The sequence below is a fragment of the Taudactylus pleione genome, unplaced genomic scaffold (genome assembly GCF_031769625.1).
Source record: "Taudactylus pleione unplaced genomic scaffold, aTauple2 ptg000256l, whole genome shotgun sequence".
NCBI classification, from domain to species: domain Eukaryota; kingdom Metazoa; phylum Chordata; class Amphibia; order Anura; family Myobatrachidae; genus Taudactylus; species Taudactylus pleione.
This window is the reverse complement of record NW_028284658.1, coordinates 3,215,001-3,241,853: the sequence shown is the minus strand read 5'-3', so window position 1 is coordinate 3,241,853 and position 26,853 is coordinate 3,215,001. Positions and strand designations below refer to the sequence as shown.

At 40.0% G+C, this 26,853-nt stretch overlaps 1 protein-coding gene across 2 annotated transcripts in view; it reads left to right on the top strand.

Annotated features, from left to right (window-relative positions):
- Window positions 1-26,853, top strand: part of SRC (SRC proto-oncogene, non-receptor tyrosine kinase) — a 64,294-nt gene that overhangs the window by 24,839 nt on the left and 12,602 nt on the right. The window contains exons 1-10 of one of the 2 annotated variants that reach the window (XM_088480569.1): window positions 6,056-6,153; window positions 6,284-6,521; window positions 7,665-7,764; window positions 10,135-10,233; window positions 10,464-10,567; window positions 12,181-12,330; window positions 15,207-15,362; window positions 15,541-15,720; window positions 15,831-15,907; window positions 15,985-16,138. In XM_088480569.1, coding sequence (XP_088336695.1) covers window positions 6,284-6,521; window positions 7,665-7,764; window positions 10,135-10,233; window positions 10,464-10,567; window positions 12,181-12,330; window positions 15,207-15,362; window positions 15,541-15,720; window positions 15,831-15,907; window positions 15,985-16,138 — 1,258 coding nt within the window. In that variant the 5' untranslated portion in view covers window positions 6,056-6,153. Of the gene's footprint in view, window positions 1-6,055; window positions 6,154-6,283; window positions 6,522-7,664; window positions 7,765-10,134; window positions 10,234-10,463; window positions 10,568-12,180; window positions 12,331-15,206; window positions 15,363-15,540; window positions 15,721-15,830; window positions 15,908-15,984; window positions 16,139-26,853 lie in introns of those variants that run through there. The other variant, XM_088480568.1, reaches the window with a different exon arrangement.

The window sequence follows — 26,853 nt, the reverse complement described above, 5'->3', positions numbered from 1 at the left end:
CCGCTGGCATACCCACTACATCCACCATAATCTATTTAGTAAAGGCGAACTAAATTTCAACTACTCTACACAGCTATTACTAGTGCTTGCAACAGGTGGTTAGATGATGCCCATTGTTTGCTTTGTAATTTAGCAATAATACTTATAATTTATATAACGCTGTGTCTTTGCTTAAATGTAAGGATCGGAACAGCATGGCAGGAATATTATGTTCTATATAACTTGTGTAGTAGACAATCTGATTGAGATATATATAGATATGTCAGTTACTCTTGGTTTGAATTTTGACATTTTTGTCTCATACTAATAAAAAGAAATAGGCAGTGAGAGCGCCATGTCTGTTTGTATTCCTGAAAGATGTAGACAAAGAGAATGAAAATGAGTTGCATACTCTTTCTTCTGAAGAATTACAGACTGTCGAAGTTAGTGTCGTAAAATACAATGTACATAGCGACATACAATATTTTAAGCAGGTTCTGAACGCTAATAAGGGCCTAATTACTATTATGTATGAAAGGGTATTCTCATTGCTGAGCATGTAATCTTGCTGCAGCTGTCTGTGGAGGTTATAAGCAACGTGTTGGGTATGGGATACTGGCGGTCAGAATCCAGACACCGGCATCCCGTCAGGGTTAGGATACTGACACCTGTCCGTAGGTATCCAAACGCTACCCATACTCCTTCCTCCCCGCACCATAAACCTAACCCTCCCTTACCCCACTACTTACCGTTGGGATGCAAGCGCTGGCAATTTGAGCACCGACATCCCACATGCTGGGATTATGACTACATCCCATAAGCAACACCTAGTACTTGAACGCTTCATTTTCTTAATCCTATATAGAGAATGTTTTAGTATCTACAATGCTTCCTTAGATTATGCTGACCAGTACTTTGAGGTATTACATTCTACAACCCACAGATATATATACAGGTTGAGTCTCCCATATCCAAAATGCTTGGGACCAGGGGTATTTTGGATAACGGAATATTCCGTATTTTGGAATAATTGCATATCATAATGAAATATCTTGGGAATGGGACCCCAATATACACACAGAATGCATTTATGTGTTATATACACCTTGTACACACAGCCTGCAGCTCATTTTATACAATATTTTCAATAATTTTGTGGCTCAAGCAAAGTTTGTGTACATACATGAAATAAATTTGTTTCATTTACACCCTATACACACAGCCTGAAGGTAATTTTATACCATATTTTTAATGATTTGTGCCTTAGACAAAGTTTGTGTACATTGAACCATCAAAAATCAAAGGTTTTATTATCTCAGTCATGCCAAAATTATTCCGCAATTCGGAATATTCCGTATTTCGGAATATTTGGATATGGGAGACTCAACCTGTGTATGTATGTGTGTGTGTGTATATATATATATATATATATATCTCTATCTTTTTAATGTGTGGAACTTGTTTGCATTTTTTCCTGTTGGCATCGTCTGGAGGTGGAAAAATATCTTTAATTTCGAATGTAGTTTGAATGGACTGAGCTTAGTATGTAATAATGTAACAGAAAGCAGCTCAATTATAAACAAAGAATGATTTTAACATATAGAGTGAGCGCTGTTAAAAATGGATTGGACAAACAAATAAACAAACAAACATGAACACCAACACACAATACACACCACTGAACATATAAATGATGTTTAAGCTCTTTTAGGGATATTAAAAAGCAGGTCCAGGCAAGCAAGCAATGGTGATATAAAGTCCAAAGCAGACTATCTGTCCCTACCTGTGTCTTTAATCCAGAGCACTGGCAACATGTATTTTCCTCTTGCCAGTGCACCGCCGATAGGCGTGCAATGTATTGGAAGGACGGCGGCGGATGTGTGTAGTGGCACAAAGTGATGTCAGCAAGCCAGCGAGTCAGTCGGCAACAAGCTCCGCTCCTCTGCCTTCACTTAGATAGTGGGTCCAACGCGTTTCATACCTGCCATGGTACTTTTTCAAGGATGTATTCTGGTCGTTCTTTACTTCCTTATATTGACAAAACTTTATTGAAAAATTGATAAAAAAACGGAAGTGGTCATCATTAAAATGGCCGAAATTGGCGGTAACCTCATGGTTCATAAAAAATATATGATTCAGTGGCAAAATATCACAAAACAGGACAGGATAACAAAAAACATATAATAATAGCAATTAAAGGTCAAAAATTCCTCCTAAATATCAGAATAAAATTGATTTGCAAAAAAACATTAAGTTCTATATATTTAGTCTTAAAGGGTAGAGCGTTTTTAAAGAGTAGATCCATTTAGTTTCATTTCTTAATGTATCTACTATATTTCCTCCTCTCCAATGTGACATAATTTTCGGTATACCAATGAATTTTAGACCTGATGGGTCATTGCTATGTTTCTCCGCGAAATGTAGGGATACACTATGTGTTTTTAAACCTTTCCTTATGTTGTATATGTGTTCAGCAATTCTAGTTTTTATTTTTATTTTAGTTTGTCCCACATATTGGAGCCCACATGGGCACTCCAAAAGATAAATCATTCCCTCTGTATTACATGTAAGTTGCTCATTAAATTGATACTCCTTGTTATCTTGATTAGAGGCAAATTTACTTGTGGGGTTTGTCCCTGATTGCTGATTCTTGCATCCTTTGCATTGTGTGCAAAAGTGAAATCCCTTTGTTTTATTTGAAACCTGTTGTTGTCTTTCTACAGGGATATAGCTGTTTGTTAATTCTTGTTTAAGATTTTTTGCTCGTCTATAAATTACTTTGGGTTTTTGAGGTATCTGTGTTTTTGAGATCATTGTCTAAAAGTAAAATATGCCAATGTTTATTTAAAATATTCTCTATTGGTTTATGGTTTGTATTGAACTGTGTTATAAAACTGGTTGTAAAATTATTTGCTTTCTTGTTGTTACTTTTTTGTTTATATTGAATTAATTCTTGTCTGTTAAAATTTGGATACTTTTTCTATTTCTTTTTTTGTATAAAATCTTCTTTGTATCCCTTTTGCATAAATTTTTGTTTCAGTAGTTTACTTTGTTCCAAAAAGGTGTTACGTTCTGTGCAATTGCGTCTAATCCTGCGCAATTAACCTCCAGGAATGTTGTTGACCCAATTCCGATGGCGATTACTATTATAGAGTAGCATTTTGTTTCCACTTACTTTTTTTGTATGACCCCTTGTTTGAATGTAATGATCTTTTATAAAAATTTCGAGGTCCAAATATACAACCATCTCTTTACTATAAGTGGTTGCAAATTCAAGATTCACTGTATTCGTATTTATATATTTAATGAATTCTTGTAATTCTTCTTCTGATCCTCCCCAAATGAAAAAAAGGTCGTCTATGTACCTATACCAGTAAATGAAATTTCTTAAATGTATGTTATTATTCCAAATTTTTTGATCCTCCCAGTATGCCACAAATAGATTTGCGTAACTGGGAGCAAGTGATGTTCCAATAGCCGTTCCCTTTGTCTGTAGAAAAAGTCTCCGTTATACCAAAAATAGTTTTTTTGAAGAATAAAATTTATATTTTCCATAATAAAATTGATTTGGCTATTATTGATGTCTGATTGTGTGGATAGGTAATGCCTAGAAGCCTCACATCCATCTTCATGTCCTATGCACGTGTACAGCGACTTAACGTCACTAGTACACAATCTACGAGACACCATGCAATTGAAAAAATGGAATGGAAAGAGAACTATTTTTTGTGTACTAGTGACGTTAACCTCATGGTTCATAGCTTTGGGAATAGAGTAAGATATAGCAAGTAACTGATCATCTTGGTAAAACCATGCTGCACTGCAGGTGAGGCAGATTTGAAATGTGCAGAGAGATTTAGATTTGGGAGAGGGGTGTCCAAACTGACATCTAAATTGCAGTGTAATAAATAAAACACTACAGTATTTGTGGACTACATGTAAAAGCAGCCATTATTTACCCTACATGCAAAATAAAATGTATGCATTTGCACCCCTTGCATTGCAACATGGTTTATCCTGGTTCACAGTTACTTGCTTTATCTTACTCTATTCCCAAACCTGAATCAGGCCCTAAGTCAGGGGTCTTCAACCTTGGCCCTCAAGCTGCTGTGGAACTACACATCCCAGCATGCACTGCCATAGTTTTAGCATGCTGTTATATCAAAAAGGTGGCTGTGCATGCTGGGATGTGTCGTTCTACAGCAGCTGGAGGGTCAAGGTTGAAGACCCCTGCCCTACGTACACATGGAGTATCTGCAGACTGATACTCAAATGAAACCATACTTATTTCTAATGGAGCATACACACGGTCAGATTTGTCAGATGAACGATTTAACCGACGATTTGAACTATGAATGATTTTTGACTGCATTAAAATGAATGAAATCGTCCAAATCTGACTGCAAACACATCAGATGTCAGATATCGTTATCTGACCATTGGGAACGCGCACTGTTCATCATTCAGACATGTCAGATTTTCCTTCAGATATGAACGATTTTTTAAATAGTTATCGTTCAGATCTGAAGAAAAATCTGACCGTGTGTATGCTCCATTATACACTTATGCAGAATAGCAAGATATATAAAGCAAAGAAGTCTGACACTCACAGCGGCTGTGGCTAATTGTCCAGGTGTGTTTCCAAATTAACATTTAGATATCGATGTACATGTATGTATATAATATGTGAAAAAAACTATATATATATATATTAATGCAATCAGAGAAAAGTGGCACTCACAAAACATGCTATAATAGAGTCTTTGTAATGTTTTCTGTGTCCTGAGTGCTCTGTGTCCCGAGTGCTGCCGATCTCTGAATTTAGATTTTGGGGACTGTCTTGCATGGGGGCAACGGGGTGAAGTACCTTTTTACTCTAAGGGAATGTCAAAACCATCTCTCTCTATCTCCCCATAACTAAACAATAGAGACTCTGCGCACAGATAATTATCGCTGAATTGTGACATGGTGTATCTGCTAACATAACTGATACAACACACTTATTACAGTGTAACAGATAGCAGGTTTTTAGTCCCACCTTATTTGAGGATTAAAGCTGTAGTATACTAATTGTAGAAGACATGTTTATTTCCTCATTGCAGTTATCACTTGTGCCAGCCTTCCGTCTGCTCCCAAATTTAGCAGAGTGGCCATTGATTTGTCACTAGCATGCTCACAGCTCATGAATTCCCTGGTTTATAATAATTATATATATTTTCAGTATTTTTAATAGTATGCACGTTTCGCAATCAATCGTTCATTTATATTACATATAAGCAATGTGCATGAGAAACGCACCCCACAGCATGTCCTAGAGAAATAGCTGGAGCTGCTAGACTGTACCTGTCTGGCTGGAATGTTACTCTCTGTCTTTAACTCCTGAGTGCTGCTAACAGGATGTGCAGGGGCTGAAGGCTTCACATAGCTAATTCTACCCTTTTGTATATCTGGTTTGAGGCTAGTATTACTTTGGAATATTACCGTTCTTATGTTTCTGTCGGATGTGATCACTCAGAAGCTCATTTACCTATCTGCCCCTTTCTCAACCAGAATGTCCCTAATTAGATGGTAACAAAAGTGAGGCAGAGGACCATAAAACAGCTAAGACTTATATAAATAGGTTCAATAATAGAATTGGTAGGAACAGAGGAGAGAGATGATTGGGGATGAGTGGGCAGTCTTTTGGCCATGATTGAGGTTCAGGCGGGATGTAGTTCCTCAGCCGCTGTAATGTTTATTGCTAATACAAGTATAACACACATACTGAATTCTTCTACATTTTTCCTCCCTATTCTGTAATCCTTCAACTCTCCTGGCCGTCTTTTCAACTCTCATCTCCTCCTTTTTCCTTGCACTTGCTATTGCTCAATATCTCTATTCACCTCTATTCTGTTTGTTAATCCCATCTATTTTACCACTTGTTGTTCCTTCATTCCTTTTCTCACCCGTCTCCTTTCCATGCCAACCTCTCTATTTTTTTTGTCTTTTTATTTCTCTTCCCTCCCCTGTTTTTGCCATTACAGCACATTCCAAGATGTTCAGTTAATCACCCCCACCTCTGCATTTCTCCTTTGAGGGTGGGAGGGCCACATTTAGCTTGTCTCAACAGGCTGGTCATGACCTCATTTAGGGGTCCCAGAGACACCCACCTCCTTTAAAGAACATTAATTAAAGGTACTGTATACTACTTGCTGGGCTAGCTGGTGTCTTTCATTCACCGTTATATCCAATAATACATTCTTTTTTATACAATGAAATTCTGTTCATTTGTTACAGTATTGATAAACATCTCCTCTTTAAACAGATGGGCAGTGTGAAAAGCAAGCCACGGGAAGGCGGGCCACGGAGCCGCAGCCTAGATATTGCTGAGGGGTCCCATCCACATTTTCCATCACTCTCTGCTTCTCAGACCCCCAGCAAGAGCCTAGAGTCGCATCGTCCTACTGCCCAGCCATTTGGGGGCAACTGTGATATTACACCGTTTGGAGGGGTGAACTTTACTGACAGTATCACTTCGCCTCAGAGGACTGGTCCATTGGCAGGTTAGTATCAGCATTGGGGATGAAATTTAAGTTGCACAACAGTGTAATGATGGGCATGACCTGGATTATTTGGTCAATTCCAGGTTTTGCTAGTTTGTCCCAGAAGTTTTTAATATTGACAATTTCCCTGCTACTACCTCCCCAGTGATTTATTTGTTCACATTTATTTCTGTCCAGTACTATTGTATGGCATAGTGCTTTAGAATACAACTAATTCACACATCATGGGCTGATCACTGGACATATTTATAATACAATTCTATTACACTCAATACAGATACATCTACCTAACATGATCAGGTCACTGGTTAAAGTTAAAGTTCATGTTATTCATTGTGATAATCAAAAGTACCACCACAATTTATCAAAGGATAGATATTGGGATAGCTTTCACAAACTTCCTGTCATAGTGAACAGTAAGAATCAAAGTAATAGCTACCGTTATCACTTTACTTCTGGTTACGTACGCTGCAATGTGCATGTGCGGCCATTGTGCTGCGTATGCACTGATGGGAAGAGATGCGAAGGATTCCTTCTGGGAAAAAAATTAAACAATAGTCCATGTGCTGCTATTGGCTAACGCCGTCTGAAGATGGTGTTAGCTACTGGGACCAATCTCTTGAATGCTTCGCATACCAGAGCTCGGTATATTTCACAATTTAGTAGCCATCCTAGAAACCTATGGTGACGACTTTTGCAATCAAACATGGAAGAATATCTGCTGAGGTTGCCCGTTCATACATCCTGGGGATGCTTCACTTTTGCAGGTATCGAATTTCCTGCAAAATTATTTTGATAAATATGCCTCTCACCAACATGACATGGCCTCCGGACAATTATGTAGCTCTCTATACAGACATCAGACAATTCAGCTGTGCAAGGTCATAATATATTCTAGATCATAATAGAATCCTAGTGTGTGATCATATTAGGGTGATGAAGAGGGTCTATGTTTGTATATAACATGTTTCCCTCACATTCCTATGCACCTGCCTATCAATAGTATGAGTGACCATCTAGTACTTTTTATATGTACAGTATGATGCACCACATTTGGCTGTTTAGGTAAAGCATTTTATCCTGGATAAGACAAATACTTGTGTTCTCCTGTTACCTCGCTGCCTCTCTCCTTCTCCTATGTAGGGGGTGTCACCACCTTTGTAGCCCTCTATGATTATGAGTCTCGTACAGAAACAGACTTGTCCTTTAAAAAGGGAGACAGACTGCAGATCGTCAACAACACGTGAGTCCGAGATATGACTTCCTTTTTTTTTTTTTTTCTTCCTTTTTTTTTTTTTTTTTCATCAAGGCTTCAATAATAATTTTTCCTATCTAAACTAGAAGTAGCCACATTTCTTTAGCAGCTTTTTAGTAACCTCTATCTATTGTCGTAAGATGCTGCTAGACATTTCCTCCATTCAGGTTGTACAGATCAGCTGTCTCTGCCTGTGACTGCAGTCTGTCAGTTGCAATGTACAGAAATACTTTCAGTGCAGCAGTTGTATGGTTTAGAATGTAATTTCAAAGATGTGTTTGATATCTTAGCAACTTAAACTACAGTAAATACAAGTTGCACTGATGTGAAAATCCTTTATTATTATTATTATTATTATTATCCTTTATTTATATGGCGCCACAAGTGTTCCGCAGCGCCTTACATAGTACATAGTACATTGTGACATTCACAGGTACTTGTGTAAAAGTTCCCATACAGTACCTTAAATACCATTTTAGAACTTAAAGCGAATCTCTGGATTTCAGTACATTCCACAAACCATGTTAAACTAAATAACTTTTTGTACTCTTTTGCACACAGTTTTGTTTTCGTTTCTCACAAGCTTTCATGGTGTGTATTCAGCCGTGCCCCCCACTCCAGCTGTGCAGGAGCCTAAACGTTATCTTGTCTGGTCCCGTTTCCATCCTGATCTGAGATTTTAGAGATCACTGTGCCAAACGGGGAGGACTGGGGGTCGTAGAGAGGATTACGATGTAGAACCAGTATTAAATGAATAGTTAGTACCAATCCAGCTACTGCATTAATAAGGGGAAAAGAAGATTGGTAACCTCTAACTATTGTGCCACAAGGTATCTTCTAATTTTTTACAAGAGATATAGATTTATTAGAGAGAGAGAGAGAGAGATGGGCTGATGAAATTACCACTTTAAAATGTTTGACATAGTATGTAGCTGAAAGCAAGCTATTGTCCTCCGTTCAGCCTCCGGAAGACTCCTGTAGTTTTATTCACTCACACGATATCTGACGCGCATAAGAAGAGAGGCTTTACCCCTCACTACCAGCCTGGCTCAAATTGGCCATTATAGCTACAGCATATGCACCCTTGTAAGATGTTCAATACAGAAATGTATTATTAAAATGACTTTACTCCCCTCTGATATTACAAAATTATTAAGACTATGGAGGTGATTTACTAAGCCTTAAGAAGAGAGAGAGTAAATGGAGATATAGTACCAACCAATCAGCTTCTAACTGTCAGTTTACAGACTCTGGCCCCCATTTATCAATGATGCATAAAGGGGTTAAGTCCTCATTTTTGGATTTAACAAACAGCGGGAATCTAAAATTACTGCTATTTTGTCACAGCATTGTTATCACCAGCGATGCGGTCCCCATTGACGACAATGGGGACCCGGTGCCGCCCTTCCGGCTTCAGCGAAGCCTTCCAGGCATTGCCGGGTGCCCGTGTCATGCGCTAACGGATCGTCGTGCATGCATATTACACCGGAGCCCCGTCGCTGTCAGCGTTAGGCTGCCAGCAGCCCAGCGGAGAACCTCGCAGAGGAGGAGGACTTTGCGGGACCTCGTCGGAGGAGTAAATATTGGTAAATACCAGTGTATTTTTTGTTTGGATCACAGTGATAATAAATGAACAATTCCGCTGGTATTTGCCTTCGTTGATAAATGGGGGCCTGTGTTTGAAAAATGACAGTTGGTTGGTACTTTATCTCTCGCCAAGGCTTAGTACATAGACTCATAGTCCACACTATAGATTCTGGAGTAATTTTATATAAAATGGGTGTTGCATAATATAATTTATTCTTGTTTTCCAGTGGGTCTTATAACTGACTCTAATGGTGGGCCCTGCATACCCAGTCCAATACCACTTCCTGACATGTTTGCACATGTATCTGTATGTGGTATAACAAGTTCATTTAATTCTTGGAAACTAGCATTTTAATTTTGGTGTTCCTTTAAGAAGGAAACAATCCATATTTACATTCTTTTTGTACTGGGGTAATGTATAAAGGAAAAAAAAAAAATCTTTAAACTAGTTGTGATCATTTTATGATCTGCCTACAGGCCAGTCTGTTCTTTTAGTTTCAATTTGTAGTTGTGATTTTATCTTGCTCTTTTGTTCCTGCTCTGTGCTCTCTCTGCACCAGCTGTTCTTTCTCTGTCATCGTGTCTGATCCTGAGTCTTTTTCTCTCACATGCTGCACCATAGGAGGCCAGACATCAGGTACGTGGCTACATGGGTGTTAGAAATTTGCCATCACATGTATGTAAGATGCTCTTCAATTGATTCTTGGAACATCATCTCTGCAAGCTCTGTTAGGAGTGAAGGTCTTTTTTTATTATTATTATTATTTGCAGGGAAGGCGATTGGTGGCTTGCTCGCTCACTAAGCTCCGGCCAGACCGGGTATATTCCCAGCAACTATGTGGCTCCTTCTGATTCCATCCAGGCTGAAGAGTGAGTGTCATTGTGTACACACTTGGCTTTCACTTCAATGTCCAATCAGTCATTCCCTGTGTACTCTGACTGCTCACAGTAATCTTCTTTCTCAAACCACTTTTAACAATTACAACCTTAACCCAAAGCCACATCACTCCAACAACCTCAATCTGACCTCTATCATAGATTTGTCCATTTTCTTTGGTGTGTCATGTTGCCCTGATTCACGGTGACTGTACCCTACGCAGGTGGTACTTGGGGAAGATTACACGCAGAGAATCAGAGCGTCTATTACTGAACCAGGAGAATCCACGGGGGACGTTCCTAGTGCGAGAGAGTGAGACCACCAAAGGTGAGCAGCATAACTACATACGATTGCTGCACGCGGAAAGGGAGATGATATGATGGCAAGGAATAGACTCAGGGTTTGTGGGATAGAACGGATTGAGAATTCTGTACTATTGAAAGAGCACAAAAGAAGAGGAATGCAAAGAGAACTGATATAGGGGGAGTCGTGGGGTACGTAAGGAATAGAGAAAACTAGAGATTGCTATGTAGTCTCTTTCTCTTTTACTCTTCTCCTTCTTTGTCTCTCTAATTCCCCCACCCCTTCTGTCTGGTCTTCCTTTGGCAGTGTGGGGAGGGAGGAAGTTGCAGATGAGGGGAGCAGCAGCAAGTGGGTCAGTGCGATGAATATCTGTGTTACCCATAGCAACTAGAAGCGATGTGTTTGCTTGCAGCCTCGGGGCTCCTCTTTCCCTTATCCCTTTTCTGCAGGGAACTGAGGGGAGATGGTGTGTAATTTCTCATTCCTAATATTTCCTTTCATTCTGCAGTAATGGGAGCCACTGGCTATTCCTTCTCATTCTGTTGTCCTCATATCTACACAACTGTTTTGTTATAGATTAAGGGAATCTGTGGCACATACAGGGTTAAATAAAAGTATGTGTGAACTAAGATTAAAAAAAAGTTTTTTTCATTAAGAACAATTTATTTAGATTCAATGAGTGTAACATCTGAATAGATAAAACTAGGTAATACATTATAGATCATTGTAGCTGCTTATTGTCTTTAGTTTATATTGTGGTCCATTTATGGTGTAAGTTGCAATGTTTATAGGTGTCCTTGTAATGTTGTGCTTACAGGGGCTCTAGCAATTTCCGTGATTGGAAGGGCTGCAGCAGACAGCGCCTCCCGTCACGGACCTCACATAGCTGAGGGGAGAAGCGAGACTGGGAAGGAGCACACATTGGGGAGAAGACATTTAAAAATAAAAAAACATTAAATAAAAAACTGTTGGGTTTTTGGTGAAAAATGAAATCCCTGATTTGCCAGTTAGGGTTGTTCCCAGCAGCATTTGGGGATCTTCCACACTATCAGTCCGGTAGCAAGTTCCCTCCTACCACTGCTGCTCTACTTCACCGAGATCAAATGCATTTTTCCATTAAAGAAGCAATGCAGTCACTTCCGGTTTTTGTCATGAATGCTAATTGTGGGGGCCTCACGAGAAGAAATATTTCTGGAAGTTTGATGTGTTTTTAAACAGCACTGAGTTGGCAGAGTCTCCCTTTGTCAGAGATTCCCCTTTGTTATAGATTTTATGTAATTTTAATTGTCTTCAAATACTCGTACGTTTAACTGTGGATTTAAACATTTTGTAAAATGCGTCTAGGGAAAATCCCATTGAAATCCCAATGGCTTCCCCTAAATTATCCCAATGATACTGACATTGAAATTGCATTTCTAGGACAGAATCTCCATAATATTTGCCACTATAAAATTGATTTATTTATAAACATTAATCATGATAACAAAATGAAGATATTAAACTCGTCATCCTTGGTCTCATTTTGACACACCTATAAAATGCAGATTTTAGATTTAAAAATAAGTAAATAAATAAAAAATTAAAATGTTTTTTTTTAAGCTGTTGCCAATATATAAATCTTTTCCTCTGCCTGCCAGGTGCTTACTGTCTGTCTGTATCTGATTATGACCCGAACCGTGGTCTGAACGTGAAACATTACAAGATCCGGAAATTGGACAGTGGCGGATTCTACATTACATCTCGAACTCAGTTCAGCAACCTTCAGCAGCTGGTGGCTTATTACAGCAGTAAGGACATGTTGTAGGAATTGAGGGAAAAGATGAAGGAGGAGTGTGGAAGGTTTATTTATGATAGTCAGGGGGGGAGGTTTGTGCCAGAGTTAAATATGTTGTGATTTGTGGGAATGTAAGGTGGAAGTTAAGTACAGCGGTTAAACAAACTCTACAATTAAAGATGTGAATGGATGCAAGTTTTTTGTAACAATTTTCTGTTCATTTAAATGCTGGTTGTCTATTTACTGATATATTTTATGGATAAAAGTGCCATGTCCAATTCATGTCAATTGCCAAATTTATCTTTAACTGTAAATAGTTTCTTCTAAACGTAGCATAACTCCTTCATCAACTTGCCTCTTCAATTATTGGAAATAGAGAAGAAATATTGTGTAAATTTGAAGTTCTAGATGTGTTCTAAAACAACCATGAGTTGGCAGTATCACTTTTTTTCCAGAGAGATCCCTTCATTGAAGTTTTTTAATTAAATGAATAACAATTATAAATGAAATTGAAATCTAGCAATATAAATTTTAGCGTTATAGTAAAACACTTTGAAAAATGTAATTCATAAGACGGTTAGGGGATAATTCAATTCAATCCTATATGCCACCAAGCATAGCTGCCATTTCAGCCTACAACAACAGCCTACCACAACATGTGAGCTTTCCTGCACGCCTCTATAGGGTGCAAAGCAGACCATGTGATTTTGAAGGTCGCTTATTGCTGTTATGGAAGGGTACATTGCGCCCATCACTCTGAATTGACTAGTCCCCATATACTACAAAAAACAAAAGTGGGACAGTGACTAAAGCAACCTCTATATTACCTTTATATAACTCCAAGTGAATGAATATAGTGGGTAAATCTGTGCTTTACAGTGTTAACTTCATCTGATTATTATTCGTTTTTGGAGTTTTTACGCTCATTTTGAAGTTCCTACCTGTTACAAGTCATTTGCTGTGCCCGTACTTACCTATCAAACTGTATCAAATAAATGTAAAACTTTCACTCTTTGGGTGATTGACCTTCTGATGCGTGAGTCAGCTAAAGAGGGACCCTATATGCTGAACATAATCAGCCATGAGTTGCATTGTTACCCTATAAGTAAGTAAGCGGAAACAGTTTGGGGACATACTTCTAGAATGGCACAATGTATGGTGTCTGTACTAACATTCTAAATAGAAAAGCTGCACTGATACCATAGAAACTGGTCAGATATTTGCTTTTATCTGTCCACTGCAGATTAAACGATACAAACTAAGATGTGATTTGGTTGCTAAGGTCTTCACGGTATTGTACTTTCTTCTTCAGGGTCCATAGGGTCCACAGGAACTACCTTGGGGAATATGTAGTTTGGAGGAAACCCGGCACCAAACGGTCAACTCTTTCCGGTCCCAGGATGCACTGGGTCCTCCTCCATATATACCCCACCTCCGGCCTTTGGTGCTGCAGGAGATGCACAGTTATAACAGTACGGGACTGAAACAGTCCCAAGTTATGTTGTTTTTTTTTTCTATTCTGAGCTTAGCAGCAGGGCGTGCTGCGACTCCATCTACCCTCTTTTGCAGTGGGCTGGGTTTCAGGTTGGCTTACCAGTTTCCTCCATTCTCTCTTCTATTAAGAATTCTCAGAAAATTCAATCAAGAAGGCGTCAGGTTGATTCTAATAGCTCTGCTTGGCCCAGGCGCCATTGGTTCACCGGCCTGATGTGTCTCTCCATAGATACTCCGCTCACACTTCCTCTTCGGCCGGATCTGCTAGTGCTGGGACCCTGCCTACATCCGGACCTACCTCGTCTGTCTTTGGCGGCTTGGCTCTTGAGTCTTCCGTTTTAAGAGCCAAAGGGTTTACTAATTCTGTGATTCATACGTTGCTTGCTGCAAGAAAGCCTTCCTCTGCCCGCATCTATTACAGAATTTGGAATTACTTTTTTCTATGGTGTTCCCATAGAAAAGTTGATCCTAAGATTTTTAGGGTCTCCCGGGTTCTCGCTTTTCTCCAGGATATATTACACCTTGGTCTCCATCAGGCCATCTTGAGGGTACAGGTTTCTGTGCTCTGTTTGGTTTCAGCATAGAATTGCTCCCTTGCCGGATGTTAGAACATTTTTGCAGGCTGTTCTCCATCTGCAGCCACCTTTTTGTTCCTCTGGTGGTACCGTGGGATTTGTCTTTGGTTCTCAGGGTGCTACAGACTCCCCCCTTTGAATACAGTGGACTTAAGTGGTTGACAGCTAAGAAACTTTTTCTTCTAGCTATCTCCTCAGCTCGCAGTCTCTCTGATTTGGCAGCACTGTTGTGTTTGATCTTCCACCAGGATAGGGCAATCCTGCGTACAAGGGCAGGGTACCTTCCAAAAGTGGTATCCCATTTTCATATAAATGAAGAAATTGTTGTACCAGCGTTCGAGTCTTCAGGCCTTTCTGCTGGTGAAGCTTCTGTTTTGGGTAGGAGGCTGTTGTACAAAGTGCTTAGTGAACATTTCCGGGAACCTATTAGACAACTTTATGACCTGGGTGCAGTTGAGTCAGGCCCCAGAGGTGGGCCCCATAGCAATTGCATTCCCCTACACCCGCTATAGCTATGCCCATGATCACCACAATCCACCACTCTCCTCTCCTGCTCAGCTGTTTTAATTGTGCATTTCTGATATTGCCATTCGCTTGGCTTATTTCAGATGATGTGAGCAAGAAGAGGAGAGTGCAGTGTGAGACTCTAAGCAATTGGATGTTGAGTTTTACTTAATATAATATAAGGTAGATGGTGAGTGAAATAGAAATTTGTATTGGTGTTGAAATATGCTGATCATATCCATTTTCCTTTTGTACCACCAGAATAAACCTATATAGTTTAACATTCTTAAACAAGTCTTCTACTGTTTGTTCTCAGAACACGCTGATGGCCTCTGTCACCGACTTACCAATGTGTGTCCCACATCAAAGCCACAGACGCAAGGTTTATCAAAGGATGCTTGGGAAATTCCAAGGGATTCTTTACGCCTGGAGCTCAAGCTTGGACAGGGCTGTTTCGGGGAAGTGTGGATGGGTAAGTACTGGGCAGACTATGGGCATACACAACACTTCCTTTCTGGGGATAGACAGTAGAATATCCTTAGTACTGAAAATTAGAGTGAGCAAATGTTTGTTTTTTCCTTTATCAACTTCACTTTTGTATGTAATTTGTTTTACCATTTGTAACCATTTGATACTTTCTATGCTATCAGGTACATGGAATGGCACAACACGTGTGGCCATTAAGACCCTGAAACCAGGTACCATGTCCCCAGAGGCATTCTTACAAGAGGCACAGGTGATGAAGAAACTAAGACATGAGAAGCTGGTACAACTGTATGCAGTAGTGTCAGAAGAACCCATCTACATTGTTACAGAGTACATGAGCAAAGGTGTGTTGAGCATTTATACAACGCTGTGCCTTGTGGCGGAGCTTCCACCCTTTGCACAATTGCTTCTCTGCTTCATTGATCTAATTTTTTTTTTGTTTCTACCCCCACAGGCAGCCTCTTGGACTTCCTGAAGAGTGAGATGGGCAGTTACCTGCGGCTTCCACAGCTTGTAGATATGTCTGCACAGGTAATCTAATTGCATCTTCCTATTTACTGGTGATAGTCTTCATATTGCTGCTTCCTCATATCTTTCTCGTATCATAGATTGCATCTGGCATGGCATACGTAGAACGGATGAACTATGTGCACCGTGACCTCCGAGCTGCCAATATTTTAGTAGGCGAGAACCTGGTGTGTAAGGTGGCTGACTTTGGACTGGCACGACTGATTGAAGATAATGAATATACAGCCCGGCAAGGTATTGCTACATTCTCTAAATCACCATCCATTGTGGTCTACTTATTATACAGACATTTAATTATATAGAACCACTTGTTTATCTCCACTGAAAGCTCCTCTGTATAATTATCTGTACTGGTGTTTTTCTGTTTTATAGAATTCTAGACAAGTATTATAATAGGGGAAATAATATAAGTGGCAGAAATGCTGCGTGAAGGGTTTAGTGATGTGATGAGGGTGTTGTGTCTAGGGGATGCAGTTCATTTACCGGCGTCCGGAATGCCAGATGTCGGAAGCCCGACTCTGTAGTAAAGATAGGCGTCTAAATACTGCCGCCTATCTTTAGCCAGGCGCTGACATCCCGATGTCCGGCATCCCGAACAAAGGTAAGCAGGGATTGTTAGCTGTTAGCCGCGGGGTGCGGGAAGGGGGTATTAGGGTTAGGCACCACTAAGGGAGGGTTATGGGGTGGAAAGGGGAGGGCTAGGGTACTTGCCAGCCGCGGTCGGGATCCTGACGATTCGAACTTCCAGCGTTGGTATTTAGCCCGATGGTAATGCATTCGGCAGCATTACATACCGATTCCGTGTCTAGGTATAGGTGTATGACTTTAAATATGAGCGTCCTATAACTATTATTCTATGTATGCTCCTTTACAATGTCAGCATGTAGTATTATACTGTAATGGCGACTAGCTAACTTTATAAAAAAGTATGTAATCTCCTTGGCTGGTTTATTTAAAAGGATTAGCCAGAGCTGTGCATCTTCAGATGCAGAACATTCATGGTCAGTCTGTCATGTCGTGTGTGTGCTCTTTTTTTAATTTGTTTAACTTAGCTGAGCTATTCACTTTTGAAGATTCACTTACCTGCTGTTTAGTTTAAGTTTTTTTATTCTATTTCTTTTCTACCTAAGGCGTTTCCATAGTGCTTCATTATATAAGCAATCTATGCCTCCTAGACAGCAGAGCAGCATGTCTTTTACTGGTGGCAACTCTCACCTCACATAAGGAGTGTATGTGGGCTGTCCCTGGCTGTGTACTTCGCTATATCTGTAGTATAACTCTGTCAGCTGCTGAGTCTTGAAATACCTTCATTACTCCTGACTGTTTCTGTCACTGACTGTCCAAGCTTTCATATCTCCCCCTAGACCTCTACTCCTTGCCACTGTCAGTCATGGGGTCTATTTACTAAGCCCTGTATGGAGATAAAGTGGACAGAAATAAGGTACCAACCAACCAGCTCCTGTCATTTTTTAAACCCCGTGAAGCAACAATGCTTGATATATGCATCTGTGCATGTCTGTTTATTCTTCTTCGCTTATGTCTGTATACTGTATATCCATCAAGACAAGATGGATAGATAGATATATTATAGGTCAACAGATCTCCAATTTGCATGTATTCATGTTTCTTTGTAGAAGTATGTGCAATGACCCAACAGAATGTAATATAGATAGCCCTGTCATTAAACCAGTATTAAACTGTATGTGGTGGAGGTATAAGGAGGAAGAGAGTAACCGCATAGCAGACTGTACTAATACGAGGGAGGGGTGGAAGTCTGGTATGGCAGGAGGTCAACTCTGAAAGAGAACTGAAGTGAATGGAGAATGGAGAGCGATCATTAAAAACAGTGACCATGGGAATATACTTTTATTGAAGGACCTAGCAGAGGTTTTGATATTGCTAGTCATATACTCCATGTTATGAACACACCTGACTCCATTGAAAACAGATTGAATTGAGGGGAGTTGGGTTTCCTCCATTCGGCAGCTAGCTGGCAGGTGGTAGCGGAGAGTATGTGTCATATTCATTTTGTTTAGGTGATGAGATGTCATTGCTTTACTAAGGAAGGAGAAGGAATGTGAGAACCATGGTAATGGTTATCTGGATGCTAGAGTGAATAAATTGGTAATGTCAAACCAGAAACCAGTGCTTTTTGGACAGCATTACCAGATGTTGATAAATGTGTGCTCCAAAAGTCAGTGTCTGTACATAATACCATCTATATAGACACTTTTTACAAATTTTCTTTCATCTTGATGCAAATTAAGCTTGAGGCAGCGTTCTCCCCGATCTCTGCCCAGTCCCCATTCTCAATAGTCTCCCAAACCTTGCCTCAAGGAGATAAAGGGCCTGATTCAGCAGGGAACGCAGTTACTAATACGTATGCAGTCGGTCGATTGTTGCGTTCTGCGTATGCATATCCATCACAGTGCGTGTGCGCGAACTAGCAATTGCGATCGGAACTGCGATTGCAGAGGCTACGCAGACACAGAGCGGAGTGATTGACAGGAAGTGCCGTTTGTGGGTGGTGATGGGGGGGGGGGGGGTGGTCGGGCGAACGCAGGCGTGCCAGTGTGTTTCAACACCATTGCAGGGGCCATATGCAGCCAGAGTACTGATAGCGTGCATAGCTGTTAGCAATTTCTGAGTAAGGTCAGGGCTTGTGCAAGTGAGCATATGGGTCCGATGTTACTCGATGTTACCGATTGTTCACTATGTTGCCCTAATATACGGATGCGAGTAAGGGAAGTGGGCGTACTTATGTCAGGCTGCGATCACAATGTGAATGAAAACATTTAAATAGCACCACTGATATTAGTAACTGTGGTGCGTGCGTATAAGCAGAATTGTGATCCGTAGGGAATCAGGCCCAAAGCTGGAGATAATAATTTGGGTTAAAAGGCAGAAACCAGACCTCTCATGTCAGATTGTTGAGATAGTGAATCAATAGTGGCTAAGGTTCTACATGATAGGAATTGCTTAATGTTACTAGGAAAGTATCTGAGTGTGTGTTAGGATTGTTACATTTGGACTGTATACAGTCAGGTGCATATTGTGTCATTGACAGAATTTTCATATTTTGGCCTCTATTCACCACCACAATGGCTTTGAAATGAAACAAACAAGATGTGTTTTAACTGCAGACTTTCAGATTTAATTTGAGGGTAGGTAATTACATCCAAATCAGATGAACGGTGTAGGAATTACAACGGTTTCTATATGTGCCTCCCACTTTTTAAGGGGCCAAAAGTAATGGGACAAATGAAACAATCCTAAATCTAGCTTTCACTTTTTAATACTTTGTTGCAAATCCTTTGCAGGCAATTACAGCCTGAAGTCTGGAACGTATAGACAGCACCAGACGCTGGGTTTCATCCCTGGTGATGCTCTGCCAGGCCTCTACTGCAAATGTCTTCAGTTCCTGCTTGTTCTTGGGGCATTTTCCCTTCAGTTTTGTCTTCATCAAGTGAAATGCATGCTCAATCGGATTCAGGTCAGGGGATTGACTTGGCCATTGCATAAAATTCCACTTTTTAGCCTTAAAAAACTCTTTGGTTGCTTTTGCAGTATGCTTCGGATCATTGTCAATCTGTACTGTGAAGCACCGTCCAATGAGTTCTGAAGCATTTGACTGAATATGAGCATATAATATTGCCCGAAACACTTCAGAATTCATTCTGCTGCTTTTGTCAGCAGTCACATCATCAATAAATACAAGGGAACCAGTTCCATTGGCTGCCATACATGCCCACGTCATGACACTACCACCACCATGCTTCACTGATGAGGTGGTATGTTTTGGATCCTGAGCAGTTCCTTTCCTTCTCCATACTCTTCTCTTCCCATCACTCTGGTACAAGTTGATCTTTGTCTCATCTATCCATAGGATGTTGTTCCAGAACTGTAATGGCTTTTTTAGATGTTTGGCAAACTCTAATCTGGTCTTCCTGTTTTTGTGGCTCACCAATGGTTTACATCTTGTGGTGAACCCTCTATATTCACTCTTGTGAAGTCTTCTCTGGATGTTGACTTTGACACATATACACCTACCTCCTGGAGAGTGTTCTTGATTTGGCCAACTGTTGTGAAGGGGTTTTTCTTCACCAGGGAAATAATTATTCTGTCATCCACCACAGTTGTTTTCCATGGTCTTCCGGGTCTTTTGGTGTTGCTGAGCTCTCCGGTGCGTTCTTTCTTTTTAAGAATGTCCCATACAGTTGATTTGGCCACACCTAATGTTTTTGCTATCTCTCTGATGGGTTTGTTTTGATTTTTCAGCCTAATGATGGCTTGTTTCACTGATAGTGACAGCTCTTTGGATCTCATATTGAGAGTCGACAGCAACTGATTCTAAATGCAAATGTCACACCTAGAATCAACTCCAGACCTTTTACCTGCTTAATTGATAATGAAATAATGAGGGAATAGCCCACACCTGTCCATGAAATAGCTTTTGAGTTGATAGTCCCATTACTTTTGGCCCCCTAAAAAGTGGGAGGCACATATAGAAACCGTTGTAATTCCTATACCGTTCACCTGATTTGGATGTGATTACCCTCAAATTAAATCTGAAAGTCTGCAGTTAAAGCACATCTTGTTTGTTTCATTTCAAAGCTATTGTGGTGGTGAATATGAAAATTCTGTCAATGTCCCAATATTTATGCACTTGACTGTATATGAAAAGGAAGAGAACACATTATTACTGTAACATCCCACTAAGTTCTTTTAGAGAAAACTTACTTCTGTGTCTCATACCTAAGCGGAATCAATCTCTTTCTTTTCCATCGGAGAGCTAAGGAAAATAGATCCGCATGCACAATGATTATACAAGGATAGAATAAACAATATTTATTTAGCAGGAGGTCAATTTGTGTTTAAATGAAACGGCACTACTAATACATTGTCACTTTTAACATAACTAATTGTATACAATTTTAACATGACTCATTGTATACAATTAACAGCAAATAATACTCACTATTTGGTACATAACTTGGACACATTAACAATAGACTAACTACCTATAACATTTCTAACCTTTCATTCTGATTCCAGCATTCCTATGCTATTTTATTACAATTACTATTTCTAATTGCAACTATAAATAAATAAGTGGCCATTCTTTTGGTGGTGCACTTATTACTCTGAACCTGGTTCTTACATAAAATCCTTAATGTAATGAAGTATGGTTTGTTTGCTAGTAGCTTCAGTAGGATCTTTTTTATTTAGTAGATAAACTGGATGGTGAAGTGCTATACTGCCACGGGAGACTCACTCTGACAAAACCGTTTAGTTCTCAGTCAGCCATGAATTAGTTAACAGTTAATATATTGGCATTAGCCAATCTATACAGAAGTGAAGGGATTATGTTGTGTATCTGTATGTCTCTCTGACGAGCTATAGATGTCCGCCTCTGCTCTTTTTTTAATACAAAGGTCTGTGTAAATGGCAGTTTATCCTGCTATGGATGTAATCACAGTTCTGACTAGAACAAGGGGAATCCTTAGGGGTGCTGTTGAATTTAGTTACTGTCTCTGCAAGCTCTCATTCAGCTACAGCCTGGGCTGTGAGGGATGATCTGAGTAACAGGGTGCAGTGTGAGGTAAGGTTACAGACCTTAGGCGATCAGCTGCCATCTTATTACACACAGATCCTCTGTAAACTAATGGGTCTTCCCCTGTACCTAAAACTCAGGCTGTGTTAAAGCTGCAAATTGTAATCAACAGCCTACTTACACCTCAGTCACCACCCCTGTAAACTGGCAGGGGCTTCAGTCCCTCCTCGCTTGGGTGCCAATGCCAATTCCCTGCTCAGTTACCTCAACCTCCGTTACCTGAGCCTCCTCCACACCTGCCGCTTGGTTTCAACTGTCCCTGGCCTTACCACCTTACATTCGCCATGTGGTCCGCTCCTGATTTCATGAGCAGCTGCAGAGGCTGCTGGGAAATGTCTACCTGTCTGATTGCGCTACAGTGCATGTGTATGCCATTAGACCTTTAATACCTCACATAAGAGTATTACATCTAGTCAGATTATTTATATCTGATGCCACCCATCAGCCAGGGGCCAAATTGAGGATAAACTTGGAGGAAAGACACTGGTTATTATGAAGTAGAATAATGGGGGAGGGCTGGGGTGCATAATCCCAAATCAAGAGGTGGGAGACTATTGTGTGGCTGTAAGGTATTGTGACTGAGAGAGACAGGGGAAGAAAGATTGCAAGGACAATCCCAGGACTTAAACCTTGATTATTGGCCGTAGTCTAGTACCTCTAGGTCTGAACAAGCTGCTCTGCCACATAGTACTTCATGGAAAATAATGTATTTTTATTCATTTATTATTTTTAACATCCGTAAGGGCCGGATTCAAGTAGGCGCGAAAAGTCGTGTGTTTGACGAAAAGCGTACGCTGGTGCAAACTTTTCGCACATAAGTCCATATTGCACTATCCAATTCCCGAAGTGTTCGCATGTGCGAGAACTCCATAGACAGAAACCGGTGAAAAGTTTTCACCATCTCAGAGCAGGTGAAAAAATGTGCAAGATCCCTGTTTTGGGCTAAAAATGTGGGGACTTGGTTCAGAACCCTTTGGACCCCTGAATGACTAATTTAGGCAAAAATATTTTTTTATTTAATTTATTTACCCCTAATAATGACATGTCATTTTTGTGTTGGAAAATGGGTTTAAAGTACTGGGTCAGATATTTTGGGGGGCTGTATGGATGGGACAGGTGTTTTTAGGATTGCAGGTGGATGCAGCAGGTGTATTTAACTTTTTTTTTTTAACTTCACTTTATAGACACATATATACTAGCACCCATTGTACCCTCAATTTAACTGCAGTAATTATTTCCTCCCCAAAATATTGCTTTTTATCAATTTTCCACACTTATGCAAATAACAACCATTTCACACAAATGAAGAACCCAATATACTTTTATTAGGCATAGTAATACACTTCTATATTGATTTCCTATGTCAGGCTTTTTATGGGGTACAGACTGATTTACCAAAAATGTGCTGTACTTTTCACTAGTTTCGCCATGCGCAATTATCGCACATATCCGTTTTTGCATGTTTTGTAATTGGATAGGGTGAAAAACTGGAGCGCGTATTGCGAAACTACGTGAAAATATCACACCAAAACTGGCGAATAGGACAAACGTCTCCAGGGGTAAGTTTTGTTTTATCGCTGCTAACTGAATACGGCCCTAAGTGTGCTAGTGGAACACTGCAGTTTGATAGATGGACTTTCAGCCACTAGTTAGAGCATTTTTTGTACTAGGCGTTTTCTCTTAGCAGCGCTGTCTATAAGGTTGAAACAACTTGAAAGTCTTTTTCTCAGTACAGTGTGTGTGCGCCATCTAGTGGCTGCAGCTACAAGTATAAAATATGTTTATAAATTACTTGTGCATATTCTAAAACAAACTAAAAGCATTTATTTGAAAGAAAGAAGTGATTATTAGCACATCTTTTTAATTAGTAATTATACATCCTTGTTTAAATGAGCAGTAAATACTCATGCTGTTTTTTTAAAAAAAATGAAATCTACACTTCTAAATTTGCTTTCCCGCTCCTCCCCAACTATGTTCATAATAATAACACATTATATCCACTTTGCTGTGATTCAGCCATTTCCTTTATGATTGCCCTGCCAGCCTCAGGCACAGTGATGGGCAAATTGCTGCCTACCAGTCTACAAGCTTCTTTGTTAAGTTAACTCCTTCCCTCCTGTGATTATTTCAGCAAAACTTATCAGTAGTTTACATTGTGAAACAGCCAGTGGACTTTAAGTAATTATAGGCAACATCATGGACAAAGGTTATGTGCATTACTATTGTTTATCTTTTAACGTGCCACAGAGCTCCGTAGCACCAGACACAGGGCAAAAAGGACTTACAAGGTAGATATAATGAATGCATACATGGGAACAAAGTGTGGGGAGGGCCCTGCTTATGGCAGAGCTCACATACTAAATGGACGAGACCACAGCTGAACAAGAAGAGCCAGTGTGGCACAGAGGGGAGATGTAGACCGCTGTGGAGAACATTTATGTCAGTGGTCGCTCATACCATTATTTACACTTTGGCTGTTTTCTGCATTTTTTGTTGTTTAGAACTTTTAGAGAAACATCCGCAGAGTTGGCTAAATAATGGAGAGAGCTTTAATACGCTTATTACTGTGCAGGCTGCGTGGGAGTGTGAGAGGGGGAGATAAACAGAGGAAATTACTGACATGGGTGCACCTTGGTGAAGTGGATGCAATGTTTCACTATGAATAACTTCACCAAGTGTCAGGGCTGCCATCAGAAATTGTGGGGCCCGGGACTGACAGAATAGGGAGGCACCTGGTGTTACTGAATGCAGCCAGTCTGTGCACCTTCCTTTTTTCTTTTTTTTTATAAACCCCTCAGTATTAGTCACAATCAGGATAGGAGAGGCAGGCAAGATAATGCACAGGTCCAATCAAAATGAAAATAAATGGGTGTTTAATGGTCTTTTAAATGAATAGGTCACATGCTGTTTGTTTATATATTTTTTTGCTTTGATGCTTTGGTGGGGCATGTATAGAGAGTACCCTCATGTTTTAGCCTTAAGAGGCCCGGCAGGCCTCACCGTTCAAAAGTTTGGGGTCACCCAGACAATTTTGTGTTTTACATGAAAACTGACTTTTATTTATCAAATGAGCTGCAAAATGAATATAACATATAGTCAAGACATTGGCAAGGTTAGAAATAATGATTTTTATTTGAAATAATAATTTTGTCCTTCAAACTTTGCTTTCGTCAAAGAATGCTCCTTTTGCAGCAATTACAGCATTGCAGACCTTTGGCATTCTAGCTGTTAATTTGTTGAGGTAATATGAAGAAATTTCACACCACGCTTCCTGAAGCACCTCCCACAAGTTGGATTGGCTTGATGGGCACTTCTATGGTACATACGGTCAAGCTGCTCCCACAACAGCTCAATGGGGTTGAGATTTGGTGACTGCGCTGGCCACTCCATTACAGACAGAATACCAGCTGCCTGCTTCTTCCCTAAATAGTTCTTGCATAATTTGGAGGTGTGCTTTGGGTTATTGTCCTGTTGGAGGAGGAAATTGGCTCCAATTAAGCGCTGTCCACAGGGTATGGAGTTGCAATATGGAGCGATAGCCTTCCTTATTCAAAATCCCTTTTATCTTGTACAAATCTCCCACTTTACCAGCACCAAAGCAGACCCAGACCATCACATTACCTCCGCCATGCTTGACAGATGGCGTCAGGCACTCTTCCAGCATTTTTTCACTTGTTCTGCATCTCACAAATGTTCTTCTGCGTGATCCAAACACCGCAAAATTCGATTTGTCTGTCCATAACACCTTTTTCCAATCTTCTGTCCAATGTGTTCTTTTGCGCATATTGATCTTTTTCTTTTATTGGCCAGTCTCAGATATGGCTTTTTGTTTGACACTCTGCCTAGAAGGCCAGCATCCCGGAGTCGCCTCTTCATTGTAGATGTTGACACTGGCGTTTTGCGGGTACCATTTAATGAAGCTGCCAGTTGAGGACTTGTGAGGTGTCTCTTTCTCAAACTAGAGACTCTAATGTACTTGTCTTCTTGCACAGTTGTACATCGGGGCCTCCCACTTCTCTTTCTACTCTGGTTAGAGCCTGTTTGTGCTGCTCTCTGAAGGGAGTAGTACACACAATTTCTCATATGGAATAGCCTTCTTTTCTAAGAACAAGAATAGATTGTCGAGTTTCACATGAAAGTTCTCTTTTTCTGGTCATTTGGAGAGTATAATCGAACCCACATATGTGATGCTCCAGATACTCAACTAGCTCAAAGGAAGGCCAGTTTTATAGCTTCTCTAACTAGCAAACACGTTTTCAGCTGTGCTAACATAATTGAACAAGGGTTTTCTAATCATCCATTAGTCTTGTAACGCGCTTAGCAAACACAATGTACCATTAGAACACTGGAGTGATGGTTGCTGGAAATGGGCTTCTATACACCTATGTAGATATTCCCTTAAAAAAAAAACAGACGTTTGCAGCTAATATAGTCATTTACCACATTAACAATGTATAGAGTGTATTTCTGAATAATTTAATGTTCTCTTCATTGAAAAAAACTGAAATTTCCTTATTTTTGAAAGAAAAGCACTAAGTGACCCCAAACTCTTGAATGGTGGTGTGTGTAATATATATATATATATATATATATATATATATATTATATAATATATATAATATATAATATATATATAATAAAGCAAGTATTGGTGTCACGCTCTGGTCTTTCAATAATACACAATGGCAAATGTGTCACAAGTCAACGTTGCAAGTTTATTATAAAACTCGTCATCAGGACATATACAGCAGATATACAAATCTCACCTTATATACACTTGTTCTCCCCCCCGAGGCGTGCGTGTCCGGCACCATTCAGTCCGGGTTTCGCTCAGTACTCGGTGGCCACCGATGACATCACGGGAGTCGCCGCGTTGCCTAGGGAACTGGACATGCATCACCCGTGCATGAAAACTGCAAATAGCTTGCAAAAAAATTTTTTGGAAACCGTGAATAAATAAGTAAATGGTAAAAGATAAAAACTCCACCTGAACCCTAGTTAGATATACTATCACATAAATACATACTACAAAAAATATTACATAAGATGGTAACCACTTTTGGTATTACTCAATATAAGTTCATTATCTATTCGAACCTATTATTAGATAGGATCGAGAGAAAAAAATCCTACAATACCAACATAATTGATAGATAAGCCCAGTTAGTGAAAGGTACCTCATACACACATCCCTCAAGTACAATCCCTAGGATGAAGACCCTCTAGTTCTATGCTGACAGTATTAGTTCCCAACATCATAGTTATTATCTGTTTAAGGGTTAGCAAAATTAACTTATACATTCATCAAATATATGCTGAGAAAGTGAGATGGTCA